A 24,977-nucleotide genomic window follows, 5' to 3' on the forward strand; every position below is an offset into this window, starting at 1 on the left:
CTTTATTAATGTAAATCCATACAGCAAGGATGAAAACAGCTAACGCGTTTCACACCATCAAGGCAGGTGCTTATTCATATTTTATGTATTCGTTATTGTTAAACATTAGGCTCATAATTTTTATGCAATTGCTTTATTTTTCTCTCTTAAGGACTCATGTTTGATGTCCACACAGAGGAGAAGTTCAGCTGATTCACTTTAACATTAATTGCTGTGGGTGTATGCAACTTCTAATTGAGCCAATGTTCAGCTGTGTCTGTGTGTATATATGTCTGTTAGTATTTTAAAACCTAGCTATGAATAAGCACCTGCCTTGATAGTGTGAAACGCATTAGTTTTTATCCCTGCTGTATGGATTTACATTAATAAAGGAATTATTTTTCATTGGAGGGCGGCCCTCCGGACTTTTGTTTTGCTTTTCTTGCATGTGGTTACATATTGAGCCACACCCACACCTGAAGAGGGATGAGATCGTTGGAAACAGACACCTGGAGAGGGTTTTTATTTTTATTTTTTTTCACTCAACTTCTTTGGTTGACCATAGCGAGGCCTGTTCTGAGTGGAACCTGTCCTGTTAAACCGCTGTATAGTCTTGGCCACTGTGCTGCAGCTCAGTTTCAGGGTCTTGGCAATCTTCTTAAAGCGTAGGCCAGTGATGGCGAACCTTGGCACCCCAGATGTTTTGAAATTACATTTCCCATGATGCTCATGCACTCTGCAGTGTAGTGGAGCGTCATGGGAAAGGTAGTTCCAAAACATCTGGGGTGCCAAGGTTCACCATCACTGGCCTAGGCCATCTCTATGTAGAGCAACAATTCTTTTCAGATCCTCAGAGTTCTTTGCCATGAGGTGCCATGTTGAACTTCCAGTGACCAGTATGAGAGAGTGAGAGCGATAACACCAAATTTAACACACCTTCTCCCCATTCACACCTGAGATCCTGTAACACTAACGTGTCGCATGACACCGGGGAGGGAAAATGGCTAATTGGGCCCAATTTGGACATTTTCCCTTAGGGGTGTACTCACTTTTGTTGCCAGCGGTTTAGACATTAATGGCTGTGTGTTGAGGGGACAGCAAATTTACACTGTTATACAATCTGTGTACACTCACTTCATTTACATTGTAGCAAAGTGTTACAAAATGTGAGACAGAGAGAGAGTGTGTGTGAAAATGAAAATTGTGTGTATATATATATATATATATATATATATATATATATATAAATAATATTTCACCACAAAACTGCTAAATCTTTTCAGGTGTGCCGTGAAAATTTTTAGATCTTTTTGGTGAGCTGCAAGACAGAAAAGTTTTAGAAACACTACCAAAACGAAATTTTTTTTCAAACAAATAAAGCTTTCTTTTGGTGGTATAATGTGCTTATTTTTTACTAAACAAAAAAAGGCCAAAAAGTTTTTTGGGGGAAAAAAAAAAAAGTTTTTCCCTTGTTATATAATTTTGCAAATAATCTTTCTTCATAAATATAGGCCAGATGTCACTGCTATAAGAAAATAATTTTTATTCAATGACGGTGTGTAAACAATGTCTATTACTGTGATTAGCGGTGACCAGTAAACATGGTACAAATGGGCTGTGATTGGCCCTGTTTGTACCATGTGATCACTGTGACCAATCACAGCTAGCAACACAATTGAATGGCACGAAAGGAAGCCATTCATCATTTACAACTGCCATGTGGTCTGCCATGATTGGTCACAGTGATCACATGACACTGGCAGCACTCCAGTATAGTGATCAGTCATCTGCAGGATGGAGATTGCTCTGGGACATGCAAGGTGCATTTTTTTTGGGATGACAACATATGACGTTCTCCCAGAACAATACGGTTACTGGCCGATTATGAAAATAGTAATCGATTAATTTCATAATCGATTAGTTGTCGATCGATTAGTTGTTTCAGCCCTAAAAACTTTTTTCACTCATGGTTAGTGTTTTGCTGAAGCCATGTATTATCAATCAACTGTTTACTCGCTTTAAATCATAATCACAACAGAAATGACCCAAATGACCCTGATCAAAAGTTTACATACCCTGGTGATTTTGACCTGATAACATGCACACAAGTTGACACAAAGGGGTTTGAATGGCTATTAAAGGTAACGATTCTCACCTGTGATCTGTTTGTAATTAGTTTGTGTGTATAAAAGGTTAATGAGTTTTTGGAATCCTGACAGACCCTTGCATCTCTCAACCAGTGCTGCACTGACATTTCTGGATTCTGAGTCATGGGGAAAGCAAAAGAATTGTCAAAGGATATGCGGGAAAAGGTAGTTGAACTGTATAAAACAGGAAAGGGATATAAAAAGATATCCAAGGAATTGAGAATGCCAATCAGCAGTAATCAAACTCTAATCAAGAAGTGGAAAATGAGGAGTTCTGCTGAAACCAAAACACGGTCAGGTAGACCAACTAAAATTTCAGCCACAACTGCCAAGGAAAATGCTCGGGATGCAAAGAAAAACCACAAATAACTTCAGGTGAAATACAGGACTCTCTGAAAACATGGGGTGTGGCTGTTTCAAGATGCACAATTAAGGAGGCACTTGAAGAAAGATGGGCTGCATGGTCGAGTCGCAAGAAAGCCATAACTATGCAAATGCCACAAAGTATCCAGCTTACAATACGCCAAACAGCACAGAGACAAGCCTTAAACCTTCTGGAACAAAGTAATTTGGAGTGACGAGACCAAAATTGAGCTTTTTGGCCACAACCATAAACGCTACATTTGGAGAGGAGTCAACAAGGCCTATGAAGAAAGGTACACCATTCCTACTGTGAAACACAGAGGTGGATCGCTGATGTTTTGGTGATTTGGAAGCTACAAAGGCACAGGAAATTTGGTCAAAGTTGATGGCAAGATGAATGCAGTATGTTATCAAAAAATACTGGAAGAACATTTGCATTCATCAGCCAGGAAGCTGCGCATGGGACGTACTTGGACATTGACCCAACACACAAGGCTAAGTCAACCTGTCACTGGCTACAGCAGAATAAAGTGAAGGTTCTGGAGTGGTCATCTCAGTCTCCTGACCTCAATATCATTGAGCCACTCTGGGGAGATCTCAAATGTGCAGTTAATGCAAGACAGCCCAAGAATTTACAGGAACTGGAGGATGTTTGCCAAGAGGAATGGGCAGCTTTACCATCTGAGAAGATAAAGAGCCCCATCCACAAATACCACAAAAGACTTCAAGCTGTCATTGATGTTAAAGGGGGCAATACACGGTATTAAGAACTGGGGTATGTAAACTTTTGATCAGGGTCATTTGGGTAGGTTCTGTTGCCATTATGATTTAAAAAAAGAGTAAACACAGTTGATTGATAATAAATGGCTTCAGACAAACACTAACCATGAGTGAAAAAAGTTTTTGTGTTATTCATATTCTCTGAAAAATGGCCAAGAAATCAAATTCTGCCAGGGTATGTAAACTTACGAGCACAACTGTATGCTCCAACTTAGGAGACTTTGAAAATTAAGGACTGCCGTACACAAAGGACCACTGATGTAGGCACTGTAGCATACGCATATATTTGCAAAATGTGTGCAAACAAAATATTGTTTTTAATGTGAATTGTTAGCCAGGAGCAATTGGGTATTTTTGCAGGCTAGCTGTGAGTAAGTGTGCTGGGAAAGGTTTGCTTACCACTGCAGAATATTGTGAGACACTGCGGAGGGGACACTAAAAGTGGGTGTACACCCACTTTTACCTACAGGTAAGCCTATATTAAGGCTTACCTGTAGGTGCTGGAAATTAGGAGATATTTACAATAAAGCCGTGTGCCGATGTCTACGGCGCATGTGCACTTTAGAAAGGGCAGATCGTGCCGTTTCTAAAGGGGTCATGCCGTGACTGGTGGCTCCTGCACGGGAGTGACGTCACGCAACCCCGGACAGTCATAGAGCCGGAGTTCGCAGCCCCGGAATGAAGAGGGGTGAAGATGGACGCTCGCTGCTGGTGGGGACAGCGGTGACATCGCGAGCTTCGGTTTCAGGTTAAGTGACACATAATGGGCTACTATGCGGTGCATAGTAGCCCATTATGCTTTACCTTTGCAGGGAAATAAAAAGAAAAACCCATCAGGGTTTACTTCCTCCTAAAGTATAAATTCCCTCTGTGTGGAGACCGGTAATTTTCCTCTAAAGTGTTAAATTCACATCAGTTCTGAATGGACCCATAAAACAACACCACAAAAACAGGACTGCGATACCGTTTATATTTTATTTACAAACACTTTCTAGTTTTCATTTTGGAAAAAAATATACATTAAAGATATGCCAAGATTTATTTGGCAAAACCAAGATAATACCATTCAAAAAAACAACAAAAAAAATCTTAACAATGGCACCCTTCTGTGCAATGATACTGAGGCCTCTCTTTAAATAGCATTAAGCTAGTCTTCCTACCTCAAAAAAATAAAATAAAACAGATAAAAAAAGAAACTGGAAAACATTGTAAGAGCATTTGCCAACAAAATACGTTTAAAACTGTGAGGAATTCACATAAGACAATGCTGCTGAAAAACAAGCAATAAGGCTGTCCCTATACACCTATATAGCAGAAATGTGTGTCCCGTTGTTGTCTTCCTCACACAAGTAAGCCTTGGGGATTTGAGGCAATGAGAGAATCACAGGGGAGCTGTTGTGGGTGCAAACTCTGAGCCAGGACCATGTACAGTTCTCAAAACAAGTGACCAAATCATTGTATGTACTATAACAATAGTACAATGTAAAAGACTAGCAATAAAGATTTCCTGAAAAATGACTATTACATTTATACCAGTCTACAGAGTGTACAACATAAACATCTGTTTAAATAATTGAACATGTTAGAAATGGAAAAGAAATTTACACAATGATCCCTATAGTTCTACTTCACATCCCGGAGCTTGTATAGTTGTTAGTGAGGTTCAGTGATCTCATGTGCTGGGAGATTTCCCTTTTGTCGTCGTAGTCTCCTCCTTGGCGAAGTATTTCTAGAAAGAAAAAGGTATTTATTATTTCTAAAGAAAACAGAAAAAAGCTGCGCTAAAAGGGAAAAGTATAAAATTAGCAGCCAGCACGGACTATAGAATATACTATACAGCAGGATGGTTAATATAAATATGTGTGTGTACAGTGCTAGAACGTACACTATATTGTTAAAAGTATTGGGACGCCTGCCTTTACACACACACACGAACTTTAATGACATCCCAGTCTTAGTCCGTAGGGTTCAATATTGAGTTGGCCCACCCTTTGCAGCTATAACAGCTTCAACTCTTCTGGGAAGGCCGTCCACAAGGTTTAGGAGTGTGTCTATGGGAAGGTTTGACCATTCTTCCAGAAGTGCATTTGTGAGGAATGCGCTTCTGGAAGAATGGTCAAACATTCCCATAAACCAGTGATGGCGAACCTTGGCACCCCAGATGTTTTGGAACTACATTTCCCATGATGCTCATGCACTCTGCAGTGTAGTTGAGCATCATGGGAAATTTAGTTCCAAAACATCTGGGGGCCAAGGTTCTCCATCACTGCCATAGACACTCCTAAACCTTGTGGACAGCCTTCCCTCAGAGTGCATGAGCATCATGGGAAATGTAGTTCCAAAGCATCTGGGGTGCCAAGGTTCGCCATCACTGGTTTATGGGAATGTTTGACTATTCTTCCAGAAGCGCATTCCTCACAAATGCACTTCTGGAAGAATGGTCAAACCTTCCCATAGACACACTCCTAAACCTTGTGGACGGCCTTCCCAGAAGAGTTGAAGCTGTTATAGCTGCAAAGGGTGGGCCAACTCAATATTGAGCCCTACGGACTAAGACTGGGATGCCATTAACCTTCATGTGCGCGTAAAGGCAGGCGTCCCAATACTTTTGGTAATATAGTGTATATGAGATACTTTTTATAAATGAATGGGAGGATCTCTGTGTGTAGCGCACTCATGAAACACAAAATACATGTCACCCTTGCAGTGTCTTTCATTGTTATTGGCCCTCTGAAGATGGCAAGCAGATGCACGTTTTTACACATGTAAAAACTCTGGACAAGTGGATCAATACACACAAAGCTCTACATCCAAAAAGCTACATGAGCTACTTTGGTGTGTTTTACTGAAATGAATGGGTGCCTGACCTCAACCCAATAGAACACCTTGGGAATGAATTAGAGGCGAAACTGCGGGCCAGGCATCCCAATACTTTTGACAATATAGTGTGTGTGCACGTAAATGTATTTTATTGGGATTTTATCTGATAGACCAACACAAAATGGCACATAATTGTGAAGTGGATGGAAAATGATAAATGGTTTTCATTTTTTTTTTACAAATAAATATGTAAAAAGTGTGGCGTGCATTTGTATGCAGCTCATTATATATGCAGTCTCTACCTCCTACATAGCATATCTGCAGTAATTAAAATTTCCCTGTTTATCTCAATGAAAAGTGTAATGATAGATAGCGAAAAGGGAACATGCACTTACGACCCATATATTTAAGGCCGCAAGACAGATCATTGCAAAAGCATGGAAAACACCTCCCCTTTCGGTGGAGATAAAAAGGATGGGTCCATGGTACATTAGTAAACGAAAAAAATGACACGATACTTATGTACACATTATGACAAATTTTTACCCTGGTTAGATCCATAGCCTACGTTTTATGGAACTGTAGGGCGCTGCATCAGCTTAGTTGCGTCTTACCCCCTCTTTTTTCTATTTTGCTGTACTTTCTCCAGCGCCATTTTTGCTCTTCAGCCTGACCAACCCGTCACTTCATCACAAGGTCGAACTTTTAATTTGGTTATATGTTCTACTCTTGGAAAGGTCCAGTACTGACTGTTGGACAAGGTGGTTGTCTTAATAGTTGTCTCCTGAGCCGCAGTCAGGCCCTTTTGGCCTGTACCATGGGCACATATCGATCTCAGACATTGCTCTGGACACCATTTTTACTATAGGCAAAACTTTTGTTTTTCATTTCGGATAAAGAAAGGGAGGGTTATAACCTGTCAGACACTTTATTTTCTTTGCCATCTGTGTCCCATTGCGGTGACTTCCCTTCACTGTCCCAAAACCAAACAGGAAGAGGAAATCCCTGCACATTAAGGGAATTCCTTGGGGACCCCCAGGTCACCAGAACCAGTGTCCCCATTGAAAGATTTCCCCTCTATTACTTTTCTGGGGACAACCCAATATTTGGGTTTTTTTTTACTTTCAATGATAATGGTTAACAGGACAAAAGAGGATGAAGCTCCCTAACGGGGGCACACACAGCAATAAAAACTAACAAACGTTCTAATCTATCTTCACTCTATCCAAAACTAAGAAAAAAGTTTTGCCTTTAGTTATACTTTAACCCCTTGGGTTCTTGAAGTATATACGTATGTATTCAATTATTTATTGTCATACTTTTTTCATTCTGCTCAGTGGAGCGAACGCCTGTATTGGATATTCAACTCTGATGCCAGATTTTTACTATAGCCTTAGTTTACTGTGATGTTGATGGTCTGATTTATTGTCAATCCTCATGTATGACTCTTTTGTATGTTAATGGTTTTCTTGTTTTAAAACCTTTTTTCCAATAAAAATATTGCGAAAGGAAATGTAAAAAATCCGGTCCATAAACAAAGTGAGGGATAACCTCTGCAATTCAATGATAAAATCTAGGAGATGGCAAAATGTGATCGCATACCACCACCTAGTGGCTAAAATGCATACAACACACACACTTTAATAGCAATTTCAGTACCTGCACTGCCTGGTAATGGCGCAGAGTCTTGCAGTGTTTCAACTTTGATGCCTCATCCATGTAAAAGAGTGAACACAGCTCACAGAAATATCCAGTCTTAGGAACAAGAAACTCTAGGCCTGCAAGAGGAGAAAAAAAAAAAAAAAAAAAAAGCGCTTAAAAAGACCTTTCAGGCACGTTGTACAAATCTGATGTTGCAGGCAGCTGACACACGCTAAGGGATCTCTTGCAGGTTCACCCCCCTCCCCACCCACATTCACCTTTCCCTTCCATTGGCATCAGGAGTCATAACTGCCAGCTTCGTATTGATAAAAATACTGAATGGGAAAACTGACAGTCTAAGACTGCTTTATTACTGCTCTATTGCAACATGCATGTGTTTTTGCTGCGTTTTCAAAAAGGGAAAAAAAAAAAAAAGGAAGTGTGACCCAAAAAAACCCCACCAAAAAGACAATTGTGGGTGCATTTCAATGGAGAGGTGCGCTTTTGGGGCAGGTTTTTTACCGCACTAGACATGCAGCATTGAGGACTGTAAAAACGTAAATGACCGGCAACTGACTAGAGTGTGAAGAGTTCCATAGGGTTTAACCACTTGCTGACCAGGCCTTTTCTGGAACTTTGTGTTCACAAGTTTAAAACCGTATTTTTTGCTAGAAAATTACTTCGAACCCCCAAACTATATATATATATATATATATATATATATATATATATATATATATATATATATATATTTTTTTTTTAAATGTTTTTTTAGAGACCCTACAGAATAAAATGGCGGTCATTGCAGTATTTTATGTCACACTGTATTTGCTTATCGGTCTTTCAAATGCATTTTGTTTTGGAAAAAACGCACTTTAACCACATGCCGACCAGCCACTGCAGTTTTACTGCGGCAGAATGGTACGGCTGGGGGAAACGACGTTATGCAACGTCGCTTTGCTCTGTGGTCACTAGCCCCCCCCCGAGCCGATGCAAGTGCCCGGCAGTCTCAATCACCACCGGGCTCCCGCGATCGCCGAGACACAGAGGACCCAGAACTGTGTGTGTAAACACAGTTTCCGGTTCTCTGAGGGGAGAACAGACAGATCGTCTGTTCATGCAGAGTATGAACAGGCGATCTGTTATCTTCCCTGCACAGTCCCCTCCCCCCTTCAGTTAGAACACAAACTAGGACACACTTAACCCCTTCACTGCCAGTGATATTTTTACAGTAAACAATGCATTTTTAATTGCACTGATCGCTGTATTAATGCCAATGGTCCCAAAAATGTGTCAAAAATGTCTGATGTGTCCACCATGTCGCAGTCACGATAAAAATTGCAGATCGCCGCCATTACTAGTTAAAAAAAAATTAATACTAAAAATACTATAAATCTATCCCCTATTTTGTAGACACTATAACTTTTGCACAAACCAATCGATATACGCTTATTGCGATTTTTTTTTACCAAAAATATGTAGAAGAATACGTATCGGCCTAAACTGAGGAAAAAAATGTTTTTTTATATATTTTTGGGGGATATTTATTATAGCAAAAAGAAAAAAATGCGTTTTTAAAAAAATTGTCGCTTTATAGCGTAAAAAAATAAAAACCGCAGAGGTGATCAAATACCACCAAAAGAAAGCTCTATTTGTGGGAAAAAAAGGACGTCAATTTGTTTGGGTGCAACGTCGCACGACCGCGCAATTGTCAGTTAAAGCGACGTATCGCAAAAAGTGCTCTGGGCGATTTTCTTAAAAAAAAAAAAAAATAAAATCTGCGATTTAAAAAACTCGATTCATGATTCGAATAGTTTATTCTTTTTGGACACCGCGCCAGTCCTGAGGAGCTGCAGGCAGGAGTCTTTAGGCGAGGCCGCAGATCGGCCTAGTCCGCGGCATCCGGCCTCGCGGAAAAATCTAAAAACAAAACAAAAAAAATCGATTTGCTTAAATTTTGAATCGATTTGACCTCTCAACTCAAGATTTAAGTCGATTTTTCCCCAGCCCTAGGAAAGGGGTCAAATCTTCCAGGGCTGAAGCGGTTAAATTAAAAAAAAAAAAAAAAAAAGTCAGCCCAATTTTTTTGTATAATGTGAAAGATGTTACACGGAGTAAACAGATACCCAACATGTCACGCTTTAAAATTGCGCACTCGTGGAATGGGGACAAACTACAGTACTTAAAAATTTTGATAGGCGACACTTTTAAAAAAATGGTTTACAGGTTAACCTGTTTGGAGTTACAAGAGGTCTTTTGCTAGAATTATTGCTCTCGCTCTAACTATCGCAACAATACCTCATGTGTGGTTTGAACATGGTTTACATATGTGGGCGCGGCTTACGCGAGCGTTCGCTTCTGCGCGCTTGAGATCCAGTCTATAAGCCCCGATTCACACCTCAGCGTTTCATAGCTTGAAGCTCCAGTTCACACAGTAGCTTTTTGTGCTTCAGGCATTGAAGTACAGGCTTGTGAATAATTATATATTACTAGTGGGTTTTTTTTTTTTTTTTAGGCATAAACCATCTCCTCCTAGAATCTAGCTTTCCATTGGAAAAAACAAAAACAAATGCTCAAGCCTAAATACACCTGGAAAAACCATACACAGAGAATAGGTTTCCAAAATCCATGTAAACTCGCACGTGTGAATGCCGGCAAGTACTAGAGAAGGTGGACTGCCATGCTAGACTGATCTGGAACACCCGACTTGTGTACACGACTTCAAAATTGGTTTCTCCCTGCACCATTTTTAGGTTAAATTTCGGTTTTGGTAACACAAACTGATGAAAAGCTGTAGTGGCATTATGGTCACAAAACTGTCAAGAGGATTAGCTGATCTATGATTGGGCTATCCTGTAACATGCAAATACTCACCCACTGGCACAGTAGCATTAAATGGGCCCAATTTGGTCTTCCCTGGGGAAGGAGATTCCAGTTTTGTTTTCTTAGCTGGAGTTTCAGAAGCTTTAGGTGTACCTGAAACAAAAACGAAAGGTTGGAGTTCATGCAAGTTGCAGTACAGCGATTTTATCAGTTAACAATTGGGCTTTTTCCTACTGATCGAAGGTAGAGACAACAGTTCCTACACCAGCTCCATTTGGATGCTAGACTGCTACAATTTTCTAAACCAGCTATAACATCGCTGAAAAAGGGTACCCCAGTTAAAATTCATGCTATTTTCCCTGACACCCCTCATACATGTTTCAGAGGTTGCAATTCAGCAGGATCCTTTTCTCATATCTTCTGGGATTGTGATAGAGTTACTCAGATATGGAAACAACTGGAAAAATTTGCCTCCAAAATCTCAAACAACAACATAAACCTCACTATATATAACTGTCTCCTATTTTCCCCTATCATCGGTCTTTCCATACATAATATGAGATTGATCCACACAATATGTGTTGCTGTACACTGGTTGATAGTATACCATTGGAAATCCCCCACAGTTCCTCTTTCACATTTGAAAACCAGAATTAACAATATTAATTTAATGGAAAAAATATTCCACACACTACAAAACACTAACCAATTCTACACAAAGAAATGGGACCCATGGTTTAATCATGCTAATCTCTTCTTTAACCCTGAATAATTCTACCAAATACTGAGGTTCACTGAAGAGTATTATATGAATATAGAGTTTAATGTATAATAGGAATTGCTATATTTATATATAAATTTATACTCTATTCAAGAACCGCTTAATATATATTGTTATTCCTTTTTGTAGAAATTACTTTGTACATTTTATGGCATGTGTCAATAAGCTTTTTGTACTATTTCTTTGTACCAAATAAAAAGTTTGTAAAAAAAAAAGAAGAAAAAGAAAAAGGGGGCGACGTCATGTTATCTTCACTCACACGGACATATCAACCCTGAAGCAGCTCTTGGGTCATCCCCCAAAGACAATTTAGTAAGGAATCATTTTGTGCTACAGTAAGTCACCTATGAAACACTGGAGAATAATATTTCCCAAAATCTTCCTTAAAAGCCACTAGAAGTATAAGACCCCTTTCACACTGCTGACGCCCAGGCGTCAGCGGTAAGGCCTCTTTCACACGGCCGATCCATTCAGGTCTGCATGTCAGTTTCTTAGGCGGACCTGAACGGATGCTCCATAGACCTCTATGGAGCGTCGGATGTCAGCGGTGACATGTCCGCTGACATCCGACACGAAAAAGTGTGACAGAGGAAAAACCTACTTTTCCATCCGTCTGCGGATCGGATGACGACGGACTCTACGGTCCGTCGTCATCCGATCCCCCATAGGGGAGAGGAGTGTTCTGACAGGTCTGTCGCTGCAGTGTGCAGCGATGGACCCGTCGTCATCTACCTGCTCAGCGGGGATCGACGGAGTGAACCCCCGCTGAGCAGAGCAGGCTCCGTACACAGACAAGTCCGTGTGGAGGAGCCCTAAAGCAGCGCTATTTTTAGCGCCACTTTACCGTCGTTTTAGCTGTGCTATTCAGCCGCTAGTGGGGCGGTTTTAACCCTAGCCAAAAAGGGGTTAAATCCGCCGCTGGTATCAGCGGAAAATTGTACAAGAAAAACATATGGTATAATGAATGGCTAGCCCATAATATGGCAATGAAAACAAGCTCCAACCCCTTTCTGGACTATCCAAAATCAATCTAGCTGCAGCTTGAGTTTACAATGTGATGGGGGATTCAATTGCTGGCACCTTACTTAAATAGGGTTGAAGCGCTGCCAGGTCCTTCCGTGTTACAACCTTTCTATATCCATATGATTGTTAGAAATTTATTAAAAAAAAAAAAAAAAAAAAGGCATGGGAAATTACAGAATATCTACACCACTTTTCCTAAGCATACACACACAACCTACCAGCTGAAGGCTTTTCCGGGGTGGTAATAGTGTTGCCACCTGCTTTGCCATGGTCAGCGCCTTTAGTAGCCGTCTTCGGTTTAGTCTTAGAAGGGGTCTTATCGGGCTCGCTGACCATACTGGAATCAGCAGAAGTCTGCAGTGATGTGTCCTTGGTGTCCTCAGCGGATTCAGATAAAGGACGTTTTCTGGGCCTGCCTCTTCGCCCAGCTGGCGTTTTGGAATCTATAAAAAAAAAAAAAAAAAAAAAAGATAAAAATGGGTTTGAATACCCAAACAATATCTTCAGTATCTCTGTAAAAGTTGACTGTGCAAAATCTGAGCTGATCATGAATTGAAATGAGAAAGCAAAGTTAAGAATATCTAACTATTTTGTTTTGGAAATGCTGTGTAATGATCAGTTTCCAAATGGAAACATTAACCACTTGAAGACCAGCAATGTACCCGTATGGTGCTGGACTTCAAGTGGTTATTGCAGCTGCAGGCATCATCCGGTACTTTTTTTTTTTTTTTAGAGCAGACTGTCTGTCAACTCATGTAAAAGCAATTCTAGCAGCTAACTACCTGCCGGGTTGCTTTTACAAGGTGTGGGAGGGTATGTCCCCCTTTCACACCGTTTCATCAGGCTGTGCCATCCCAACAGGACACCCAATTGACCAGTCAGTGCTTCTGCCAGCTGATCATAGAAACGAACAAAGGCCGGAACTGCTTTGTTCATCTCTATAATATAGGGAACTGAAAGCGATGACCTTACATCTGTTCCGGTTTAACCGGAGGTAAACAGTGTAATTTCGGAAAACAAAAAGCATTTGATCACACTTGTCTTGGTGAGATCAAATGCTTTTAATTTGGGGTCTTATAGACCCCAGATCTCTCCATAAAGTGTACCTGTCGCATGCCTATTACTGGCACAAGTGATGTTTACATTAAACAAAATGAAAGTGTGTAAAAAACAAAAATAATTTTAAGTGCTGCTGTCACACAGGCAAATGCAAGCGACAGCCTTGCATGCATGCAAATAGCGATTGTTCCACAGGTGAGCTATCACCATGAACTTCAAATCATGGGCAGTAATCCTAGAACCAGACCACCTGCGTAAACCTAAAGTGGTAACTGTAAAGACTTTTTAAAGTGTCGCCTATGGAGTGTAAAATGTATGTTGTTTGTTGCCTCAACACATACATATTAGGTATCCATTTACGTGGCGTAACATATCATATTTTACTAAAAAAAAAAAAATTGGATTGCGGATTATGTTTTTTTTTTTTTTGCATCAAAAAATTCTGTGACAAAAAATTGCAAAACCCACTAACTTATTCTCTAGGGCCTCTGCTTTAAAAATATATAATGTTTGGGGGTTCTAATATTCAAGCTAAAAATAAATAAATGTGTAATTCAATTATGCAGAGATACATCAATTTACTACAAAGTTGTAATCATTTTAATCAGTGTGTGAATGGTCGACTGACTCCATGTACATAAACTTACAACCAACCTGTTTTTAGAAAACAAAAAACGCACTGCTGATCATTAGAACATATACAACTGTAAAAAGAGTCTACAGTTTCTTTGAATAACACAAACTAACCTGGTTGTGATAATTTAGAACTTGTTTTACTGTTGGATTGTCCCGATCTACTTGAGGATTTGGACTGGGAATCTGCTACAGCCTCCTCTTTAACCTCTGAATCTTCCTCCTCTTCCCCAACTTCATCAACCGTTAAGAATTGGTGTTCCATATCACCTATGGAATCCTCCTCTTCCTCCTCGTCTGCCTTCACCTCATCCAGCGTGAGCATAGGCTGCTCTGCATGGCTCTCTTGGTCTGGCTCTTGGGGATGGACATCTGGGACTTTTGGATTCTCCTTTGTTTCCGGGTTCGCACTCTTTTTCTCTTTGTTCTCAGTCTGTTCTTCATCTTCACCGCTGACCTCATCAAGCGTCAGGAGCTGGTCTTTGTCAAGGATGGTGGAAGAGCCGCTCGGCATGGCAGGACCATTTGGCTCCTCGTCATCACTAACTTCATCTAATGTCATCAACACGCTTGACTCCTTTGTGCTAGGAAGGGGGCCGTCGCCTGCATGGGCTTTGTCTACTGCCTGTACTTTGTCTTTAGAGTGGACTTCGTCTGCTGGCTTCAAGGATGGGGCTACCCCATGCTGGGCACCTTCTGGGGTGGCTGCATTATCCTCCTCATCACCAACCTCATCCAAAGTGACAAAAGAAAGCTCCTGAGCCTCTCCGCTTGCCTCCTTGGGTTTCTTCGTGTCTGAAGATGGAGGATGATTTTCCTTTCTCTTTTCTCCTCTCTTGGTGGCACCAGTTCCAGACTTTTCCTCATCCTCTTTCTGCTTTTCTGTATTATCTTCTACAATCTCATCCACTGTAACAAACTCATCAAGATTGAATGGGAAAGGATCTTCTCCTTCCTATAAAGACGTAAACGAATAACTGATCAAAGGGAGGTCTTATCAAATAAAGAGATGTGGGCAGTGAGAAATTCATGAAGTTCCAATCATTTATAACGTTGCAGCCACCAGAATGGTGTGTAAATCTAACAAGCAGACCGCCGCCTGTCAAATGAAAGCAGTCCGGCAGCAGGGGCGCAACCTCATCTTTTATATTTTACCAAAAAATTGGGTAATTTATTGCCTTTGCGGCAATATCGTGTAACAAAAAAAATTGGAACCTACCACTATTCTCTAGGGCAGCGTTTCTCAACTCCAGTCCTCAAGGCACCCCAACAGGTCATGTTTATAGGCTTTCCATTATTTTGTACAAGCGATTTGATCAGTTTCACTGCCTTATTTATTACTACAGCTGTTTCATCTGAAGGAAATCCTGAAAACATGACCTGTTGGGGCGCCTTGAGGACTGGAGTTGATAAACACTGCTCTAGGACAGTGGTTCTCAAACCTTGTCCTCAAGTACCCCCCAACAGGCCATGTTTTGAGAATTTCTCTTAGATAAAATAGCTGTCCAAAATACCAAGCCATTCACTCTGATTTAAAGCTCCTGTGCAAGATAAAGGTAAACCTGCAAACACAGCCTGTTGGGGGTTAGAGGACAGGGTTGAGAACCACTGCTCGAGGGCATGTGTCAAACACAACCCCGCAGGCCAAATCCGGCTCTCGCACCTCTCCAGCAGCTGTGGCACACCCCTAGTCTCCGCCTTCACTTTGTGTCGGCAGCAAAGAGGAAGACCAAACTTTTCTTACAGATCCTGCGGCTCTCTGTACAGCTGCAGCACCCCTTCGTTTCCACATTCAGCCTCTGCACTTTATTTCCCAGTTCCACCCCCAGCTTCTTCCTGGCCGCAGCATAAAGTAAGGGTGCACTTGTAAGGGAGGTGGGGACTCTTGACATCTAAGGGGAGGGGGTGCTCTGGACATCTAGTCTAACAGATACAACCAGCCCTTTGGAGGGTAACCATAATGCTGATGCAGCCCACAAGGAAATAGAGTTTGACACCTCTGTTCTAGGGTGTCTGCTTTCAGAAAATATATGTTTTGGGGGTTTTATGCAATCTCCAGGCCTAAAATGATTTTTTTAAACAGGTGTGCAAAAAAAAAAAAAAAAAATATATAAAACAGCTCTGGAAACAAAATGAATTAAAAGGGTAAGTGCGCCTTTATTAAAAAAATAAATAATTGCACTTTTTTTTTTTTCCTGCAAAGAGTGCATTTTATGCCTGGAAAGCATTGAACATTTGTGATCAGTGGACCAAGGGTGCAACTCCCTGATGATTTTTATAGTCTATTCATTCACAGGCAACTGAATGAATGATGCGGCTGTGTGGGTCAAGTCCCACACGGCCACACTGTTTTTGTATTCTAACAGCGGTTGCAGAGAGATTATCCCCAGTCTGCTGTCACGCCAAGAGGGAAAAGAGGCTGCAGGAGCTGGGACATGTTCCACCTTAAATACTACCCAAAGGTGAACCTAGCCTTTATACTACTGATAGAACACTGCCATTTTTTTTTAGCTCTATATGGCCAGTCCTCACCCAGGATTGAGACCTCCCGGGCACACTGGAAATGATCTGTTGGATCTGAAAGGCGTGACTTCATCAGGCTGTCAATCTTTTACAGCCTTAAACAACAAGCCAACTAAAAAAAAAAAAAAAAAATTCGAATGGAATGGCCCAAGAAAAGCCACTCGGACATAAAAGTCTCACCTCTTTTGATCTCTGTTCCCGATTCTTTCGAGTGGAGTTTCGTACCCACCTTCCCGATGATGAATTCTGCACAAAAAAAAAAAAAATTCTTATGTCAAAAATGCATGAAACATTCCTGTTATTTTAAAAAACACATGATGACCTGCGCTGAGATTTTATGGCTTGCATCACCTTGCCATCCAATTTCTAATACATAGGTATGAGTCCATTCTTAAAAGGAATTGTGTATGCAGGCCATTACTTGCCTGGATATTTATGCGCTCTATACTTTCAGAGCAAGCATGCGGCTAGTAAGCACTGAAGCGTTTGGGTGTACATGACAGCTTGGAAAATAACCCTTTCATCAATTGGAGGTTTCAGTAGAGGCAGTCCACATATTGTCTCAAAACAGGTCCTCTTTAACAGAAGGTTAATAAGCTCATTGGATATCACCACCACTGCTGTTAAAACACTTAGCACTGTTTACTGTTCTTACAAATAAGAGAGGGCCATTTCCAGGAATAAAATCACAGTTCATATTGTCCTTTATTACTAATATGACAAGACCAATGACTTTCTGGTGCAGTGAAAATCTCATATTTATGGCTGCACAAGGAAAAAAAAGAAAAAAGAATGGCAACACTGCCACCTGCTGTTTATAAAGGGAAACTACTGAAAAGTCTGGAGTGGTTTCAGACTGTATGCCAATTCTCAAGTGATGTTACACCAGACATTTGCTAGCCGGTCCCTTTTTGAACAAAAATATAAATCCTCCACAGAGATTCAGATTTTTAGTCTCGACAATGAAATATGTGAAAAAAGCATTCCAATGTATAGAATAGGATACCTGTCAGGTAAACCTACTTCAGGACAAAATAAAGCAGAACTTCTCCCAAAATGGGGGAGGCGCCACTTGTTTGCATCCTAACCCCCCCCCCCCCCCCCATATCTGGCACTTTTTTGAGGGGGGTGGTACCTGGTTTTGACAGATACCCATTCCCGGTCAGATTGTCGTGCCGATCCCCCCAGCCTTCTGGGACACAAGTTCCAGAAGTCTGCAGGACCGTACACAAAGCGCAGCACAGCTTGCGCATGCGCAATAGGCTGTCTGCCGGTTTCTCTTACCCAAGATGAGAGCACTTGGGCCCAAAGCAGGCTGAAGACAGGTAAGTGTTCTTATATTAAAAAAAGTCAGCAGCTACAGCATTTGTTGCTGACAACCTTTTTTTTTGGGGGGGGGGCTCCTGTACTGCTCAGATGACTTTTACTGCTATATTACAGTAATTGGTGCTGACTGCACTGCCTGAGATAAACCTGCATGCCCAAAGACAGTGAGCTATCTTTGTGACTAGAAGACTCATTTAGGAGACTACACTTCAAACCGTGTCAATTCCCCCCTCTTCCTCAACTCTTTCTAAAGAAATCTGGTTTGAACCATTTAATATGCATTGTTTATACTACAGGGATGGACAAATCCTCCCCAACACACTGCACATTCAGGGAAAAAAAAAAAAAGTATGCAGCATAGCATGCTTGTTATACTCCCTGTGGAACTTAAAAGGTTAATCCTCTGCATTGTGTAAAAAAAAGCCGTTATATGGTGTATGCACAGATCCTCCACTGCAATGTCTAGCTTGGGAAAGCCAGCTAACACACAAGCAAAAGCCAACCTGCACATGCTCAGTTGTGTCTTTTATGGTGGAGAGAACAGCTTCTTGTTCTCAGAGATAGCCAGGTCACATGATACTGACATCACACATGTGGGCGTGTATACAGGCTGTAGTGGGAAAATCTCCACCTCCTGAACCCTCAGCACTGAAGAAACTGTTGTGTTTCTGATGTAACCGTGGTATACAGATCATCCAAAAAGGTATATAGTGGCAGCATCTTAATGTAGAAAGAAGATTTATAAGCGGTGGGCGCGGTTTTTGCCTGTCATAGATACAAATGTTCCTTGGGTTCATTAAGAGGTCATTCTACAACAAAGCAAGTTTTGAATTTACAGACATTCCTATTGTATTCTCCATAGCATAAAAAATCCAGCTGGGAGTTATTGAAGGGGGTTCTCATCTATAAAGTCTTCCAAAGAGGAAACTATTAGAGGGTTTTAAAGCTTAAAGTATAACTAAGGCATTTTTTAAAAATTTGGATAGATTGGAGAGGGATTAGAACACCTGTGAGTTTTTATTGCTGCCTGTGTCCTCTTTAGGGAGATTCCCTCTCTCTATTTGTCCTGTTTACCGGTTATCATCAAAAGTGAAAGTAAAACGAAAATCCATTTTGGTCGAAAACGAAAATCCATATTTTGGGTCGTCCCCAGAACAGTAACAGAAGGGAAACTTCCAATAGGGACACTAGTTCTGGTGAGGGGGGGGTCACACAATGGATCCCCTCAACTTGCATGGATTTCCTTTCACTTCCTGTTTTGGCTATGGGACAGGAAGTGGAGGTAAATCTCCTCAATGGGACGCAGAGGATGGGGGGAATAAAAAGTTATAACCTTCCCCTACTTTATCTGAAATGAACAGAAAAAAAAGAAGTCTGTCAAGTTCATACTGCTGAGTGCACAGATGGGTTTTTTTTTGTTTTTTTTAGTTCTTCGGTTTTAAATTTATCAGCCTCAATTTGGGTGGACTAATCTTTTGCTGCTTGCTCTTACACTTGCCAAGCAGGGACAGTAAAACTACACAATAGTTTAGCATTGTTTGCAACGCCAGGATATCCTGCTGTCTGCTTTGCCCTCAAACAAGATGGAGAAGAATAGGATCATGAACAGGGATTAATAGGCAGATAAGTGAGGTATCAGAAGGTAGGTTACATTGTCCACCACCCAGAAGCACAACGTGTTTTCATATTTCACCAAAAGCAGAAAATCTCTTAAGGGCTCGGTCACACGTGTGTGGATTATAAAGAATGAAAGCAACGCTAATGAATGCACCTATAGCATTGATGTGTTGACGCATTTTGTAGCATTGAAAAAAGCATCAAGGTTGCTTGCTGAATGCCCATGAAAGTGTTGATTTTCTAGTAGGAAGTGCTTAAAGTGGATCTTCACTTCATCTGAGCTCCACAAACCAAAAAAAAAAAAATGTATTAATTTTTAATATTCAAAAGCAAACTTCCCCACCCATCCCCATCCATGTTTCGAGACATGCTTAATTTTATTGAGAATTTTAACCCCCCCCCCCCCCCCCCAGCATTTCTGGCTGTGGCCATGTCGAATAAGGACAGATTATTTATGTAGCATTTACTTCCTAGAATCCACCTGCCCTTGGCTCAGGCATGCATGAGTGTGAAATATTTTCCTCTTTACCAATGCAAGCAGCATGGGGGTTAAAAATAATCAATGTTGACTGAGTGTGTGAAGTTCCACTTTATAGGGAAAGTGATGAAGAGGAAAACTGCTTTGAGGCGTGGTTAGGTTGCGATGTGATGGGACATTTTTGTGATTTCTCTGTAAGTTGAATACGTATGTTTTGATCTTTGGCTTGGTCCAGGTCAAGAGGATCATGAAAAGATTGTCACGGTCACTTGCAGGCACTGACACAAAGCTTTGCATTGAATGCTCATTGCCCCCAGCTCCAGCCTGGCACTGTCAGTATCGCTGTCAGTCTTGAGGCTTTTGCCTGGACACAAGCAAATGGTTTTACCACAAGGCGGCTTTGTACAAACAGGAAGCTGCTGGAGCTGTGCCATCTGTGTTCTCCATTTCCCAGTGCATTTTGGGACACAGGAACCTCCAACTGCCTCTCCCCCAGCACCCAGCTAACATGTTATAAAAGTTACACTACTGCGCCATAAATGCTATAGGTGCGTTACCACTAAATTAAATGGAGACAACTGATAAGCATTGATGCCTTATAAAAGCATCATGCTGCTTCATTTTTAAAGACAATGCTACTGCATCTGTGTACCACACTGTGTAGTGCCCATTGTAATACTCCTGGCAGGCATTGAACGGTAGTTAGGAAGCTTACAAAACACTGCATAAATGCAGCTTAAACACCGGGTTTTGACACACGTGTGAACGAGCCCTTAGTGTAAATTCAGCAGGCTTCTAAATATCTTATCTAGTAATTCAGCACACAGGATTCAAATATATGTACCTTTATTAAACTCTGAGAGCTGGACGTGTCACCTGTACTCTGATTAGACTCCCCTATGCCATCACCAACAGATTCAAAGCAAACCGGCTGCAAAAATAATCAGTACTGCAATTACCATTAGAGATATATATCTATTTGCTATATACCCAAAAGTCTGGAAAGCGCACATGAACTCTGGCCTAGGGCTGCATAACATAAGCTATGTAGCACAAAATAAATTAAATTAAAGAGACCCTGTAACCATATCAGGAACATCAAGATTAAGATATGTATTACAGATACTTTGAATGGGGGCCAGGCAGATGATCGATAGGACATATGAAGATTTCTACTGAATAAACACAAGGAGGGACACATCACACCAACTTGTAAGTTATGTCCCTTGTGCTGATTTTTAGTTTTTTTTTTTTTTTTTTTTTAGCTAAAAAAAAAGGCTTTAATGATTTAGGTTACAGAACATCTGGAATGCACATAATGTAACAGTTTAGGACGGATTTAAAGATATATTCTTACAAGTACTAAAGTACAGAATTCAATTACAGAGTGCATTATGGTGAATGACCTAGTGCACTTGAAAGTGCTTAAACCGCATTAGAGGCATTGCCAGTTTATAAACAAACTATCACAAGATCTGAAAAAAATAAATAAATGACAGCTGTATTGTCCTTTATCTGTACCCCCTTGTTTAAGTCTGTATAAAGTCACCTAGTTAGATGAGACGCAGCATAGCTGAAATTCTGTCACCACAGAATCCGTTTTAGAAAGCATCCTAGTCAACCTACAGCTTACCTTGAAAACTCTTGCCTATACAAATTCTGTAGGATTTTTATTTTCTTCGAGACACTTGTGAAAAATCAGAGTAACTATTTTAATTCACCTTGTAGGTTAAGGTTTCAGGACCACTTTACAAGTCTGCAACACTGTTTCGGCTTTGTTAAAGCGGAGTTCCACCCAAAAATGGAACTTTCACTGTCCAGATTCCTCCCTCACCCCCTCCCGTGTCACATTTGGCACCTTTCAGGGGGGAGGGGGTGGTTGGGGGGGCAGATACCAGTATTCGCAGCGATCTATGCCACGTCCGGCCCCTCCAATCCGCCCGCTGTCTTCTGGGAGACACACAGGTCCCAGAAGACAGCAGGGACCACTCAGAACGTGCAGCATGACTTGCGCATGTGCAGTAGGGAACCAGGCTGTGAAGCCGCAAGACTTCACTTCCTGATTCCCTTACTAGCAATGCCGGCGCCTCCACCCGGAGCTGAGGGACGCGCCCTGGACAGGGAAGTGTCCTTATTTTAAAAGTCAGCAGCTGCAGTATTTGTAGCTGCTTTTTCCCAGGCGGAACTCCGCTATAACACAGGAATATTTATGTGTATGCCTGTGCAAGGTGCATGTCTCTCTGCACAGGGATGCACAAGTGTTTGGTGCATCATCATGCAGGCAGTCCCATTCATGGCAATAAGGAAGCAGCAGGTGCATGGATAAAGCCCCGACTCCGTGTGAGTGCATGGCCCCGAACGTTCGTTGACAGCTGTCAAACTAGGAGCAGCTTCTGTGTCCTAAAGGCATGAATGGGACTGCCTGCACGGGGATGTATGGAACACCCGGGCATCCCAATGAAGGCAAACATGGCTCTCACAAAGGCTTAAGTATGCCCATGTGAACGAGGCCCAAAATGCCAGTATTGCAAACACTGCATGCACTTTCACACTAAGGTGTCATCTGACCAGGAAGCAATTTATAGGCTGCAATTTTTAAACATTTAAAAGGAGAAGTTCACTTTAAAAAAAATGCTGCACTTTTTTTTTACAGGTAAAATAAAATGTGCATTTAACATTTCTCTTTTTTTTTTTTTTTTTAGGAGTCTGGAAAGCATTGCAGCATGCAAGTAAGTCTCCAGCAGACTGTCAGTGTGAGCCATCTTCCCCGTAAATAGTATAGCCAGGTTCACACCAACAGGAAGTCTCCATGAACTATCACAGCGCAGGTCAACAGCCGCAAAAGTATATCGGGGCTTGTAGTTCATACACACACAGAGCTGTGAATGAATGATGTGGCCGTGTGGGTGGAGCCCCGCACTGCTTTCAAAATCTGACAGCTAGTACGGGGAACCTCTCCCTATACTGCTGTCACAGGGAGGAGGGAACAGCGAGTAGCTGCAGCCCTGGCAACATGTTACATGTTCCACCCCTTTTTAGGGTGGAACACGCAATATGTTCCCAAAGGTGAACTTCTCCTTTAAGAAAATCACTGGTGAAAAGCTCTTTGTAGGATTATCAAATTGCTTACAAATCCTAGGCATGCAAGAACAGGAACATTGTCCTAGCTTTTAAAGGCTATCAGCAGAATTATATGCTGCCATTTACACAGAAATTATAGTTTGAGTTAATTTGCAAAAGATTTGGATTTTACCTAGATTTGAGCTTATGTTAAGCATGCAAAATTTGAGAGGCCTACTTGATTAGGGGGGAGAAAAAAAAAAAAAAGATTGCTGATCACACTTCATGGTTGCTGAAAAATCTCAGATTTGTGAGTGATCTGCTTAGAAATACATATGAAAATCAGCTGGTGATCTCAAACATGTTAGGAGTAGTACACACAATTCAAAAATCGTCCAAAAAAATACTGCTTTCAAAGCAATCGTACGACAATCAGATCGTTGGTACAGAGCTTTCGAGAGCCAATCTTGACAGTTCGTCCAATATCCAATCGGACAAGCACGAAAATCTTGTATGATACCAGATCGTCCAATTGTTGTTTAATCAGTACAGTTGTCGTCCAAAAATACAATACAAATACACTACGACACATGGCATCACTTCCAATTTTTTATTCTGTCGTACGAGAATTTTCATCACTTTAGTAAACTCATTTTCGATACGAGACTAGCATGAAAAGAAAAAAACGGATGATCTGTCTTCGGATTTTCAGGTCGTGTGTACGGCCCATTAAAGACTTGGTTTCCATTAAAAACTTAGTGGTTGATTTACTAAATATGGAGTGCAAAATCTGGTGCAGCTGTGCATGGTAGCCAGCTTCTAACTTAAGGCTTTGACAAAGAAAAAAAAAAAAAAAAAAAGGAAGCCGATTGGCTACCACACACAGCTGCACTGGATTTTGAACTCTCCAGGTTTAGTAGATTAACCCCTTAGATACACAGGACTGCAGCAATCTTTTTCCTGGTTTTTACTTAGAAGTGCTGCACTGTGTTGTCCTCTTTCTTGATCGCAATGTAATTCTAATAGTCAGGTCTGTCTGACTGAAAATAATGGACTTGTAGTTGCGATTACATCTGAGCAGCTGTCAAACAGGGAGGCCGAGGTTTTACTTAAATACTTAAGTTGGTCATACATAGGTTCAGTTTTTTTTTCAATCAGCCAGGTAAGCTGAATAGGAAATAAAAAAAAGAAAAAAAAAAAAAAAAGAAGAAGATTCCCACATCCACACATTCAAAAGGTGGATGAGGGAATCCTCCCGCCGGTCCGTCATTGCATTCTGACAACGGGGAAACCCACCTCCTGTCAGAATACACAGATCAGCACTGCAGCCGCAGATCGAGCAGTATCCGACAATGTGGTTGAACAGAAGTGAAACGGTAGAAAGACTTCTGTTCAACTACAGTGGCCACACATGGATTGAAATTTGGCTGGGTTCAGCAGGGATCCATCTATGACCACCTTTAGCCATTAAAGGGACGTTTGCAAATCTGAATAATATAGGAATTCAAACTTCAGCTGCATCAAGTAACCTAAGGAAAGAATTAGCATAACTCCCATAGTATCTCGCTTAGAAATGTAATATGACCAGGAGACAAAGTTGGATCAGTTAAAGAGGAACCTTCAGTAATTGTATCATCTTTCCATCTATTAAATGTTCTGCCCTTGTTGGTTTAACTTTGGATAGTAAAACATTTTTTTATCTGCCAGTACCTTATACAGCCCACTTCTTGTTTCTTATCTGGTCATTAGGCTAGGCTTATGACATCATGCACAGCTCTCTTACTCTCTTGATAGTTTGCCAGGAAGGGAGGGGGGGGATGAGCCATAAGAGCTGAAGGTGTGCTTCTGTGTGTCTGTGTAAATCTAGGAAGTGAACAGGCAGCAGCTTCAGCTGCCCACAGTTAAAATGGATGCAACCAGACTC

At 41.2% G+C, this 24,977-nt stretch overlaps 1 protein-coding gene across 4 annotated transcripts in view; it reads right to left on the minus strand.

The window, feature by feature from the left end:
* Positions 1 to 4,225: 4,225 nt before the first annotated feature.
* Positions 4,226 to 24,977, minus strand: part of ZNF638 (zinc finger protein 638) — a 74,079-nt gene continuing 53,327 nt past the window's right edge. For 3 of the 4 annotated variants that reach the window (XM_073611053.1, XM_073611054.1, XM_073611052.1), the window contains exons 20-26: positions 20,838 to 20,924; positions 16,753 to 16,818; positions 14,164 to 15,004; positions 12,576 to 12,800; positions 10,605 to 10,706; positions 7,749 to 7,867; positions 4,226 to 4,998 (exon numbers count right to left, since the gene is read on the minus strand). In XM_073611053.1, coding sequence (XP_073467154.1) covers positions 4,942 to 4,998; positions 7,749 to 7,867; positions 10,605 to 10,706; positions 12,576 to 12,800; positions 14,164 to 15,004; positions 16,753 to 16,818; positions 20,838 to 20,924 — 1,497 coding nt within the window. In that variant the 3' untranslated portion in view covers positions 4,226 to 4,941. The remainder of the gene's footprint in view (positions 4,999 to 7,748; positions 7,868 to 10,604; positions 10,707 to 12,575; positions 12,801 to 14,163; positions 15,005 to 16,752; positions 16,819 to 20,837; positions 20,925 to 24,977) is intronic. The other variant, XM_073611055.1, reaches the window with a different exon arrangement.

Source organism: Aquarana catesbeiana, linkage group LG01, assembly GCF_042186555.1.
Source record: "Aquarana catesbeiana isolate 2022-GZ linkage group LG01, ASM4218655v1, whole genome shotgun sequence".
Classification (NCBI taxonomy): Eukaryota; Metazoa; Chordata; class Amphibia; order Anura; family Ranidae; genus Aquarana; species Aquarana catesbeiana.